This window comes from Suncus etruscus, chromosome 11 (genome assembly GCF_024139225.1).
Source record: "Suncus etruscus isolate mSunEtr1 chromosome 11, mSunEtr1.pri.cur, whole genome shotgun sequence".
In the NCBI taxonomy this organism is placed as follows: domain Eukaryota; kingdom Metazoa; phylum Chordata; class Mammalia; order Eulipotyphla; family Soricidae; genus Suncus; species Suncus etruscus.
The window spans coordinates 86,780,238-86,792,757 of record NC_064858.1 but is presented as its reverse complement, the minus strand read 5'-3'; the positions used below and the strand labels follow the sequence as shown (position 1 = coordinate 86,792,757).

Below are 12,520 nucleotides of genomic sequence, written 5' to 3'. Positions count from 1 at the left end.
GTACAGAGTCAGAGCCAGTTTCAAAATATTCTCATCTGTTAAATTAAGAGTGTCTCCCATAGAAAAGCAGTGGAGGCCCCACAGGGCAAGTACAAAACAGAATTAAAACTCCCAAGGGTCTTGTCTGTACAAAAGAAAAGGCAGGAGGCAGCCCCTGGACAGCTGGTCGTGCTGGCCGCTCCGGTTGGACCACGTTGCATAATCCTCAGTCGCATCATCACAACGTCTCTGAGCATTTCGATGCGGGGGAGAAGGGGCAGTGTAGTGTGTCTGGGAAGAGAGGCCCGGAGGGCTTTCTTTGCCCCCTTGCCCCCTTTTTAGATCCCAAAGGCAAGTAGAGGGAAACTGGCTATACCTTGAAATGAGGCTATGTGTTTCAAACCTGGGGACGGGATAGAAGGGGATCTGTGCTTTGAGCAACCTGAGCCAGAGGCAGAGGGGTGTTGGAGGGGCGAGGGGAGGATGCAAGATGCTTATTGCTTTGTACCTTTCACTGGGAAGGAGGGTAGCAGCCAACAGTAGCTCACAGGTTTGTAAACTGAGCCTGCTGGCTTCAAGAAGGGAGGCAATGAAGTCGAATTAAATATAAAAGTCATTTGTGCAAAAATAACTTAAACAAATAAAAGACCTGGGGAAGGGGGTGTTCCCCTTAGCCTGGTGGGGAGAGGGCCATATACCACCCCCCCAGGCCTTTTCAGTGACATGGCTTTGGGGGGAAGGGGTGAGCTTCCCTACCCCCTGCAATGGCTCAGGATGGGATTGTAGGGGAAGGGTTTGCATTTGTGCTCCGAGTGGGGAGTAGTGCCCCACCCACTGTCCACAGGTGCAGGTGGCTGGCAGGGGCTCCCAAGGCTCAGCACTCAGCTCTCCCCAGTCAGGGTCAGGTCCAGCTCCAGGTATGGCTGTTACGGGGCCAGTTTCCTCCTCTTGTTTTTGGCAGGACGGCCAGGGCGGGCCCGGGGAGGCAAAGGGACAGCCGCCTGTATACAAGGGGAAGTTGGAAGGATCACTAAACAGCTAGGTGGCAGGAGAGCTTTCGTTTCTCCCCACTCCCTCCAACCCTTTTCCTTCCTGCCTCACTTCTTAAGCATCCCCATCGGTCAACCCCCCCACTTACTCGGGTTGTGGGGCTGGGGTCCAACGTAACATCCTGGCGGGAGCTATTGCTGTTCCGGGTAGGGCTGCAATGAGGATACACGTGATCAGGAACCACCTAAGCACCAGGCAAACTTCACTTTGAGTGGAAAACTTTCTACATTTGGACAGGAGTAGAAGAGCAACCTTATTCCTGTTCACAGAAATACTCATCTTTTTGAAAGCCATGCCACTCTAGACATTTCTATCAGCCCACCAATGGACACATGGAAAAGGGCAAAGGCCAGGACTATGATGGACTCAACACTCACTTGTATTTTCTCCTCCGGCCACGACGAGACTTTCTAACTACCCCGGGGGGTACCTGGGAAAAGATTGACTGTGTGTATAAGAAGTTAAGAAAAGTTGCCGTGGCCCAAGCCTTTCCTCAGAGTCCATCATCGCCTTTCTCCCTCTCCCTGACTTACCTTAAGGTCCTCAGAATGGGGCCCAGGAGGGGATGGATCCTTGGGCTCAGCACCCTCTTCCGCCAGCTCCCCATTATGCTGCCAATGATGGCTCCTTCTTGGGGATCTTTCCATTTGCCCATTGAAGCCACCACGTGTTCCCCACTTGAGGGCTAGTCGGCCAGGCTCCCGCCGGCTACCGGGCTTTCGACCCCGGCCTGGTCTGGCCTCACCATTAATGCCCCTAAGTCCCCCTCCTCCCCTCCGGCCCCGTTTCCCTGACCCCCTCCCAGTGAGCAGCTCAGGGACTGGGGGGTCAGGAGAACCGTGGGGTGGGGCTAAGGCACTGAGGGGAGGCCTGGCAGGCTCCGGTTCAAGGGCTGAGGCGGGGCTCTCAGGGGCCAGACAGGGTGCCTCTGGCTGCTCTGGAGGAATCTGCAGCAAAGGAAACAAAACAAAAGAAAACAAAACATGTTTCAGATACAGTCCTTCTGCTCCTATAACTCCAAACAACTAAAGTTCCACTTGTGGGGGGGAAAAATGCCTTTCCCTGCACACCCTCACCTGGAGACTCTGTAGCAGGCAGGCTAAGGGATTAGAACCCTCTGAGAGGGGTGGAGGAGCTCCCCCCCCAGGGAGGAGCTGCAGCCCCAACTGGCCAGAGAGAAGGGGGCCAGGAGGCTGCAACAGGCCAGGGAGGGATCCAGGGCTGCTGGTCAGCGAAGACAGGTCACCTGTTGAAGAACGACAGTGTCAGGGGTCTTCCCTGAGCAAACTCAATAGGTTGAGTAAGCCCCATTTTCTTTCAGATTTGTCCAGGGGCCAAAGACTTTCTCCCAGAATTCAGCCTCTAGTAATCACTTGTTTTTTGTTGTTTTTTTTTTTTTTTGGGGGGGGGGGGGAAGGTCACACCCAGCAGCGCTCAGGGGCTACTCCTGGCTCTACGCTCAGAAAATCACTCCTGGCAGGCTTGGGGGACCATATGGGATGCCAGGATTCGATGCTATCTCCATGCTATCTCTCTGACCCCCAGTCTCTAGTCATTTTTATTTCCATCCTTCTCTTTCATACCCATCTTCCTCTCTGAAAACTCACCCAACAGGCTGGCACTCAGCAGAGGGCTAAGGAGTTGGGGGGGTCTCCCTGAGTTGGAGGGGGCCTTGCCCAGAGAGGAGGCCCCCGGGTCAGTAGTTGCCGTGGTGACACTGGAGGTAGGTGGTCCAGGTTGGGGGGCACTCAGGACACAGGACTGCAGAGAAAGAATGGTTGCCATGAGTAATCAATGAAATAGTGAAGCCTCACATGCAGTAGGCCATGCTTGATAAGTTGGACTCTTCTTGCAGCCATCACACTCACACCCAAGAAGGATGCCCACCCCCAAAGTCCTGAGGATGAGACCAAGCATGGAAAGGAAAGCCCTGGATTCCCAGCTCCCGTCTCTTCATTCTTTTTCTTGTTCTCTCCCACCCGCTCACCCATATCCTCACCTGGGGGGGTGTCCCCGAAGGGGGGTCCAGGCTGGCAGCCAGCAGCGCAGAATTTAAAGCTATGAGGGTAGGGGGGGCTGAGATGGGGGGAAATAGCAGGGGGTGTAGGTCTCCCAAACCTGAAAATGTCTCCCCACTTGGACCCCCAGCTCCCTCTGCAGATCCCTCCCCATCTCCAGCTGTGGGGCCCAGTGCCAAGAGGGGTAGGAAAGAGGCCAGGAGGTTGCTAGGAGGTGCAGAAGGAGGCGGAAGGAGGTCAGAGGAGGGAGGTGGAAGCAAGGAGGCCACCAAAAGTGAAGGTCCTTCAGGCTCGCCTGGAGCAATGGGAGGGCCAGGTCCCCCAGGTGGTGGAAGCAGGGGCTCAGGGGGAGGCTGTCCCCCTCCGCCAGCCAGCATGCCAAATAAACTGTGACTGAGCAATGGAGAAGGTGGGGGCTGCCCTAGACTCAGAGGGAGAGGCAAGGCCCCAAGCATCCCAGGGAAGCCAGCTCCACTCAGCGCCAGGCCCTGCTCAGGGCTGGGGAAAGGGAAAGCCTCTCCTCCACCCAAGGGAGGGAGAGGGCAGGCTGGGCCTGTCCCCATCCCTAGCCCTTCCGATGGGCTTTGAAGCACAGGGCTGGGAACTAAGGGGGCTTTGGAGGCAGCTGGTGGGGCAGGAGGACCTGCAAAAGAAAAGCGAGACTCAATCCTCCAGCATCCAGAGAGCCCAACCTCCCTGTCCCAACCCAGGAAACTACCAGGAAGCTAGGCCTGGGCTGCCTTTCCGTGAAGGGGGTTCACTCACCTGGCACACTGCTGAGGCTGCCACTGGTGGTCCCAGGCAGGGAGGGCTGGATGGGGTGCCTGGGCTGGGGGGGGCTCCCTGAGGAGAGGGCTGGGGGAGGAGGAAGGTGTGCATCGGACCCCAAAAGGTTAAAGCTTCCGTCAGAGTGGGAAGGGCCAGGGGTGGGAAGTCCCAGCAGGGACAACACAGAAGGGAGAATTGGTTGGGATGGTTCGGGGAGAGCAAAGGGCTGGGGAGCAGGGGCAGGGGCCCTGGGACGGCTCCTTCTAGGGGTTTGAGGGCTCCCGCCTTCTAGTAGCCGCAATACAGTTGGGGGTCGGCGGGGACGCCGGGGCTGAGAAGGACGGGGTGTTGAAGCGTAGGAAGTTGAGGGCACCTGGGCACGGGGCCTTCGGCCCTGTAAAGTGCTGGGAGGGGGAAGAGGGGGATGTTGTGCCTTGGCCGCTGCAGAGAGGAGGCTGCTAGCAAGGAAGGGGGATGCCCCTGGCCCCTCCAAGGTGGGAGCCCCTCCGAGAGGTCCCAGAACCAGGGGCAGGTGCATAGTGGCTGAAGACACTGGTGGCTGAGTGGCAGGACCAGGGGTACCAGGCGGACCAGGGAGATTATTGCTTGGGGGGACGGGAGGGGGTGTTAAGGCATCACTACAGTGGAAGAGAGGAGAGTCTGAAGGGGGTGAAGAGGAAGCATGGGGGGCTGGAGGAGAGCCCAGGTCAGGGGGCACCAGACAGGATGGGAGAGCAGCCCCCCAGTTGTAGGAGGGGGCATTGAGACTGATAGCAGGTGGAGGAGGCGGAGCTGGAGAGGGGGCATTTCCCCGCAGAAGGAAACGGGGGCTGCTGCCTCCGGAGGGGACTGGGTCAGGAAGTCTTGGCGGTGGGAAGAGCCCAGGGCCTGTTAGAGAGGGGTATGGCTGTGGAACTGAGGGAGCTTCTGAGGGAAGGGAGCCAGAACCCCCATTAAGTGGAGTTGTAGGAGGGACTCGACAGGAAGGGCGGGCAGAGGGCGGGCCTGGGGACACAGTGTGGAACATTTGGGGGCTTGCTCCCTCTCCTGCAATAAAAGAAATGAGCATCAGCCTATGGCTTCCTTTCTAAGCATTTTTTTCCTATCCCTTCCACCCCATTGCCCATAAACTCCCAATCTCCCTAAGCCTTTCTCTCACCAAGCAGCTCCCTTTCTTTTTTTTTTTTTTTTTTTTTTTGGGGGGGGTCACACCCGGCAGCTCTCAGGGACCACTCCTGGCTCTACACTCAGAAATCGCTCCTGGCACGCTCAGGGGACCACATGGGATGTCGGGACTGGAACCACCGACCTTCTGCATGAAAGGCAAACGCCCTACCTCCATGCTATCTCTCCGGCCCAAGCAGCTCCCTTTTTGCTCTCTTACTCCACCTCCCACCAACCCTATCTTCGACCCTTGATTTTCCTCCAGCCTTCAGTAAAGGAGAGACTCACCAGGAGAATGTGAGCAGGTGGTCTCCATGCTGCGGTACAGAGTTGCCATAGCAACGGCTTTCCGCCGGTGGTTGCACAGCTTGGTCATGTCCTCCTCCGATGCTGGCCCCACCCCAGCCCCACCCGGGGTCACCGGGGCCAAAGGGTCAAAGTTGAAAACCTGCAAGTTAAGAGGACACGGACAGGGACCCTAAGTAGGTGGGATCTGGGAGAAGGGCGACCCCATTCGGTCATCAACATCAAGTCTCTTGACTTATCTCTGCCTTCTCTGGCACACCACATCACAGCACTGACCTTGGGGACATTGAGTGGACACTCCAGACCGCACTTGCAGGTCCCATCGCTGAGGAGGTAGCTCCGGGTTTGCTCCAAGGAAGACAGCTCTGTGCCACTTGGGCTAGAAGGAAACAGGGTCAGAATCTGGGGTGAGATGTCATGGAATCAGAAGCTACTACTAAAGGACTGACAGCTCCTCAGACAAAGGTCTTTCCTTAGAAAGAGCAGCATCTCAGAGATGTGAAAGAGATTGAGAGAACCGACTCAAAAAGCCAAAGAGACGAAAAGCAAAAGGGGGGCTGAAGCGATAGTACAGCGAGTAGGGCACTTGCCTTGCACATGGTCAATCTGGGTTCGATCCCCAGCACCCTATATGGTCCCTTAAGCCAAGCCAGGATTGATTCCTAAGTATAGAGCCAGGGATCAGCTCTGAGTACTGCAAGGTGTGGCCTAAAAGCAATCCCCCCCCACCCAAAAACAAACAAACAAAACAAAAAGGCCAAGGAGGAAGGAAGACTAAGTTATGGCAGAGTTAAAATAATGTGTATGGAGTGGGTAAGAGAAGTTTGGCAACTGAAGGACCTGGGGGCAGAACCAGTGGCTGCAGAACTTACCTGATATAGAGCACAGCACCCTCTCGAACACAGCGCTGCCAGCCGATGGGGACAGATGTGGCCACAGGGCCCCCAGCTCTGTCTGCTCCGCTGCTCTCATTGCCCCCATTCATTGTGTGTAATAAGCTCCCACGTGCCTGATAACACAGACATCCACGTGGGCACTAGGAAGACAGCACTGCTCTGGTTACGGGAGCACCTGAAGGGGTTACGGGGAGACCCAGAAGGTTCAGGGACAAGGGGGAAGAGGCCCTCCTGAGAGACTGGATAGAGAGTGAGGGGCAACCTCTGCCATCCCACCGCAGCTACCTGAACATCTCTGCAAACATTGTGGGGTCCAGTCTAAAGCCCAGGCCGCCAGCTTAGCCCACACCTGCAACATACAGAGATGGGACTGTCAGCAATCGGTCCCCTACTCAGGAGAATACATACCACGGCCCGGACCCATGTTGCCAGGTTGGTCAAGTGTCTCTCCGACCTCAGCTATCTGCCAGCTGACTCCACAAGCGTCCTTGTCCTTGCCACCATCAGTCTCAGGGGGCCCCCAAGGGTGAGAGAGCCTTCAAGAAGCCTAGGGACCACGGGAGCCACAACCCCACCACCCCCAGCCCCCAAACAGGCAAGGCCCCTTTGTCCCACCGGAGCTATATTTCATCTAGGAATACAAGCAAATATTCATAAAAAGCCAGGCCACTAGGAAGTTCCAGAGAGCGTCAGGTTCCCCCTGCTACTCCCGCCTCCAAGAAAGATCATATTAAAAAATATATATACAGATTGGCCCATAGGTCATCAGGCAAACTGCCCAAATGCCCAAATGTTGACCAGCAAGCAAAACCTTCCCCCCACAACTCCTGGTGCCTGTTCCAGGAGACAATCACCATCTAGTCCATCTGGGTCTCTTTGGGGAGATCTGTCTCCTTTTCCAGGGGCTTCTGCCAGGAAGGGGGATCCACTCACCCCTTAGCACCCCTCCAGCTTGCAACCCCAAGCAAAGGGGGTTCAGCTCCTTGGAGCCCAGGAGCTTGCTTCCTAAAGGCGCTGTTGCAAGCACCGTCCCTAACCTTACCATGGTTCCCACTCCAGTCCTCGAGTAGGGGCGGCTCCTAAACTTTCCCCTGTCCTAACCAGGCGCCCTGTCACCGTCACCCCAAACCACCGAGCCTGCTGGCCCGTCTGCCCTGGGATCAGGGAGGAGGAAGAGGAGGGGAAGGGAGCCCCAAGTAGGAAGGAACTTGGGGAGGGGGTGGGCGAGGAAGGCAAAAGTCAGGCAGGCCCGTGGGAGGGCGGCGGAGGGAGCAGGGCGCAAGGGGGGAGGGAGGGAGCGAGCGAGACGGCGGGGGCAGGTGAGCTGGGAGGACTCGGCGGGGTAGAGGGGCCTACCCGCGGGGGGGAGGGGAGGGGATGGGAGGGGCGGGGGGGCCGGGCCCTGCACACTCACCGCGGCCCATGGCTCGGCCGGCCCCGCCCGCCCTGCGCAGTCGCGGCCTCGGGGGGGGGGGGGGGTGAGGGGAGGAGTGGGAGGGAGTTGTGGCGGTGGGAGGAGGAGGAGGGTCGGTGGAGCGCGAGCCTCCCGGACGGCCCCGGCCGGTCTGCTTAGCAGGAAGCAGCAGCGCCGCCGTCGCCGCCGACGCCGCCGCCGCTGCCGCCGCGGATCACCGAGCGGCCTCCCGCGCATGCGCCATAGAGGCCAGGGGCAGCCCTGGGGATTCCGTTCCCAGAAGGCACCGCGCAAGCTGCCGCCGCCGCCGCCGCCGCCGCCGCCGCTACCACCGCCGCCGCCGCTGCCCGGACGGGAGAAGATGGGCGTGGCCGCGCCCGGGCCGAGCCAACTGGAGGCGCCGCGGTGCGCATGCGGGAGCGCGCCTGCCCCTCCCCCGCCCTCTGAATCCCCTGAGGAACAAACACCCCACGCGGGCCGGCCCGCCCTCCACTCGCCCTCCGCCCTCCGCGGAGGAAGGAAGGAGCTGGAGGTGCTGCTCTGCTCGGCTCTGCTCTCAGGGGCGCCCCAGCCCCGCTGGCCAATCCCAGCCTTTCCCCACCCCCAAAAGGGAAGCCAGGAATGCCCCCCCTCCCCAAAAAAAGATGAAAGTGGCGACTTGCCCTGCCCTGCCCCGCCTGGGACTTGACCCGCCTCCCCAGGTCAACTTGTCACAACAAGACCTTCAGCCTGGCGAGTCACGTGACCCTCGCCTGTCACTGACAACCTGGGACGGGGGAAAGACGCCGAGGTCTGGATCGGTGCGGCCTATAGAGGCCTAGCGAAGGATCTGTCGCCGCCTTGATCTGCCATGGGAGCCTTCAAAACCCACCTCGTGGCCATTTCTTTCCATCTCCTTCCACCAAACTCTGGCTCTTTTGCCCCCTTGAGTGTTTTTTTTTTTTTTTTTTGACAGGATAGGTAACAGGCTTGCTTGCTGCCTGCACAGGGCCTGCTCTTCTACTAAATGGCGCAAGGGACAAAAAAATTAAAGGCTTGGCATGGTGCTTTTTGCACTTTTCTGGCTGCCTCTGAAGTTTCATAGGCTCTTTTTTTTTTTCAACCGATCCATCTTTTATTTACAGATAAAGCACAAGTTCGAACACTTTAGCCTAGGTTTTCTAAGCAAGTGAGAATAGTTGAGGGTAAAATTGAAAAAAAAAAGGGGGGGGTCCTGAACTCAAACTGCACTGTTGTCCCCAAGTGCATACAGTGTGGGAGCAACAAAAAGTTCTGTTGTCCAAACACGAAGAGGCCTTGGACCTGAGCAAGCTCCCATCACAGCAGGGAGTCAAGAGAGAGTGAAAAGTCTTTGGTGAAGGTCATCTAAGCACCACAGGGGCTCCTAGGAAAGACTCTTGAGGAGAAGGCCCAAGAACAAGAATTCTAACTTGGTACGGCTCATCAGAAACTGTGCAAAGTCGAGTTTGCATTTAGAGGCGCTGAAATGACAACTAAAATGATTCCTTCTGCCCCTTTGGGGGGGGGGGAACCAAAGAGATAGAAGAGACCCCTGCAAGGAGACAGGATGCTTGGCAGCCCAACTTTCAGGAGGGAGGTCTCTAAGCTCCTGTTTCTATGAGTTAGAAGGCGGCTAGGGAAATGCAAGTGCCGCAGGATAGGAGATAAGATGGGGGTCTAAAGCAAAACAAAACAAAAAAAACTCCAGAAGGAGATAAGCTCCAAGGAAGGTTTCCTGGGGCAGCCCTTGGGCCGTTGAGGCCGTTGGGAGCGCAGAGCAGGCGCCGCGCCCGCCCCGCCCTCTCCCCTAGCCCTCTCCCTCCTCCCCCGCCCGCGCCTCCCACCACCCTCGCAGATTCCCCTGCGCGTGCGCGCGCGGACACCGGTTGCCAAACATTGCATCATCCCCGCCCCCCTCGGCTCCCCTCCCCCGCTCCAGTTCTCTCCCTCTCCCCTCCGCGCGCGCGCATGACTCACCCACCGCCTCCGCGAAGCCTCGTGACCCAAAGTCACTTCCGGGTCCGAAGCGCCCTCGACCCCCTAGCGGGAGGGAGCGAAGGGGCGGGACCCCGGGGAGCTCCTGAGTGGCGGATGTGCGGGCGGGGCGGGGCCAACTCCGGCGTGCCGCTTTCTTATTGGTGAAAATTATGGACCCGCCTCCTAGGAGGCGGGACCGGAGGGCTATAAAAGAGCGCGGCGCGGCGCGGCCCGAGGTCAGAGGCTTGAGTCTAAGGCAAGAGAGTAGAGGATGTTGAAGATGAGCGGGTGGCAGACGCAGAGCCCAAATCAGAGCTGGAGCCGAAGGAGAGAGGCGAGTATTGGCTTCCTTCCTTCCCGCCTATTTATTTTATTTTATTTATTTACTTATTTATTTTACCCTCTGCTTGTCCCCAGCACCGGTTTCTCGGAATTGGGCCTTTCCTAGTTTAGGATGTGACGTTAGTGAGGGTTGGGAAGAATCCTTGATTTTGGGGTGCTGGGGAGGGGCTTGCAAAGCTGCTTTTGCAAGCTCTTTTGCTGATGCAAGGGCCCTGCTCGGTGCTGCGGAGCCAGGCGACCCCCTGCTGCTGCCCTGAAGTTCTCTGGCCTCCCTGACCCCTTTTAGGCCTGTCCGGTGGGAGGCGGAGCAGCGGGACACACCCCCGAGCCCAGCAGCCTGGGTGGCCCGCGGCTCAGGCCGCACCCCCTGACCCCTGCCAGCCCGGCCGGGTCTCAGGGCCAGCAGAGCCACGTCATTGGCGGGGCTCCTGGACACGCCACGGGACTTGCATGCCTGCCCCCTAGCAGAGGACCGCAGCCCCAGAGACTTAGGGCAAGCCTTAGGGACAAGGGGTGCCGATGGATCAGCAACCCAGACGGGATTCTTTTTTTTTTGCTCCCCCTCCAAATAAATAGATAGCCCCAGGCCTCCTGCACTGAGCATCCTGGATCTCTTAGGCGTAGGGGTCTCCCCCCACCCCCTTGTATTGCAACCTTCCCCAGGGAACTGGGCCTGTGCCTTGCCTCCTTGCCCCGTCCAGTCTTGCAGCCAATCTCAGTGTAACCGTTGCATCAGGCCAGCCAGCCCCCCTGTTTGGCTCTGCAGCCCTCTGGCCCGGGGCGCCACTGCTGATGAAAGCCATGTCCCACACAGTAGAAGGAAGGGTTGAGGAGGGCTCCCCAGGGCAGGCAGCCCTGCAGAGAAACACTCTGGGAGATATTGCGCATCCAGTCCCGAGGGATGGGCATCAACTGCCTGTCTGCTTTCTGGGCTTTATCCTTCCTGCCTCTGAAAAGAAGATGGCTGGGGAGAATTTATTCATTCGTGCCTGACAAAATACTGCAGAAGCACACCTACTGTGTGCCGTGCTATCAGGCCCAGAATAGATTAATGCAGGAACAAGAGGTAGAAAGTTCCCTCAGCTCTCACTGAACTTGCATTTCAACAGGAGAAGGCATACCGTAAACAAACACCTTAAGTGCCTATGGAAAGAGCTAAAGATTTGGAGTTAAACCTCCTATACTCTCTATGTGAGAGTTTAAAGGGGGTACCAGTCCCTCAATAGGTGACGCTTAAAAGAAGGCTGTTGGGAATTTGTCTCAGTCTACAATGCATGCATTACATGCATGAGACCTTATGTGTGATTTCCAGTGTCACCAAAAAATAAAATAAAATTGGGCTGGAGAGCTAGCATAGGGTTAAGGTATTTGTCTTGCATCCCACTGATTCCAGTTGAAATCTCTTAACACCATATTACAGTGCCCTAGCACTGCCTGGGGTCACTCCTGAGCATGAAAATAATTGAGTGTGGCCCAACCCTCCCCAAAAATTAATAAAAAGAAATAAAGGAGAAAGAAATAAACTGCAAACATGTGGAAGAAAATAAGTTTCCTAGAAGGGAACAACAACAAGAGCAGTCAGTCTAGAGATCGAAGTACGCATACTTATCTTTAGAAAATAGAAATTTGAATTGGTGAGAACTTATGGCAGGAATGGAGTCGATTGATTATATAGAACTTTTTAAATCATCTTAAGGTTTTTAGCTTCATTTTTTGGCCATGCAAGGAATTGAACCTAACATGCAAGAGAAGTGTTCTTTTAATGTGTGTGAAATTGAAAATCGCTAGAAGATTTTGGAGAGGAATAACAGTACCCAAATTTCAAAAAGGCTGAGGACTACGAATCTAACTTCAGTGTCAGTGAGCAAATGCCCTACATGGAAAAGGCCCTGGCAGCCTGCCCTCCCTCCCACCAACAATAATAAAAGGACTTTGAATTAATTGTGAATAGGCTAGAGCAGAATCTGGGAGAGTGTTCAGGCTTTTGCAGATAATCCAAGAGATGATAGTACATTGATCTAGGTTGAAAATAATGGAATTAATGGCAAATGTCTAGGTTTTGGATGAAGATTAAGAAATGTTGCTGTGGGGCTGGAGCAAAAATATATATTTTTATAGCAAGTAGTGTATTTGCCCTGCATGCTGCAGATTCAGGATTGTTCCACTGCACCATATATGGTCCTCTGATCACCAATGGGAGAGATCCCTGAGCTTAACGCCCCCCCCAAAAAAAAACAAAAAAAAATTCTGCTAGGGCAGGAAACATTGTATAATGGGTATACAACTGATCTAGAATTGATCCCTGACACTTTTGAGTGAGGCTAAGAATGAACCCTGAGCACAGCTGGGTGTGGCTTAAAAATCAGAAAGAAAAAAAAAAGTAAAGATAAACTTTGTTAAAACCGTGTTTTACTGGTGGTTCCTATTGAATTTTGGGGAAGAGAAAAGTTAAGGTATACCAAAGTTTTGGCTGATGTATTTAAAGTTGGCATTTAATTAGATGGGGATGACCATAGAGAAAAGTAGTAGATTGTCTTTGGGCATAAAGTTTGAGATGCCTCATAGGCATCCAAAGGAAACAGCAAGTAAACAGTACAGTTGGAAGT

General features: G+C 55.7%; 1 protein-coding gene across 2 annotated transcripts; it reads right to left on the bottom strand.

Moving 5' to 3' along the window:
- Positions 1–16: 16 nt before the first annotated feature.
- MBD6 (methyl-CpG binding domain protein 6) lies at positions 17–6,891 on the bottom strand. 2 transcript variants are annotated; one of them, XM_049783068.1, is made up of 12 exons: positions 6,467–6,891; positions 6,158–6,356; positions 5,562–5,664; positions 5,268–5,427; positions 3,813–4,862; positions 3,029–3,690; positions 2,637–2,790; positions 2,106–2,275; positions 1,563–1,976; positions 1,407–1,459; positions 1,118–1,181; positions 17–980 (listed from the first exon to the last, which is right to left on the bottom strand). In XM_049783068.1, exons 2-12 carry the CDS (start codon positions 6,268–6,270, stop codon positions 906–908), a joined length of 3,018 nt encoding a protein of 1,005 aa, XP_049639025.1. In that variant the 5' UTR covers positions 6,271–6,356; positions 6,467–6,891; the 3' UTR covers positions 17–905. The 2 variants fall into 2 exon arrangements, with proteins under 2 accessions (XP_049639025.1, XP_049639024.1); XM_049783067.1 differs by lacking the exons at positions 5,268–5,427; positions 5,562–5,664; positions 6,158–6,356; positions 6,467–6,891 and having other exon boundaries at positions 1,407–1,474; positions 3,813–4,868.
- Between the last annotated feature and the right edge of the window lie 5,629 nt (positions 6,892–12,520).

Bases quoted from the DNA above. Each gene is read 5' to 3' on its own strand.
- MBD6 (XM_049783068.1), bottom strand. From the start codon at position 6,270: ATGAATGGGGGCAATGAGAGCAGCGGAGCAGACAGAGCTGGGGGCCCT. The intron at 5,665-6,157 runs GTAAGTTCTGCA...GTTTCCTTCTAG, and splicing joins GGTGCTGTGCTCTATATCAG to CCCAAGTGGCACAGAGCTGT. The intron at 2,276-2,636 runs GTGAGTTTTCAG...GTTCTTCAACAG, and splicing joins GCTGAGTGCCAGCCTGTTGG to GTGACCTGTCTTCGCTGACC.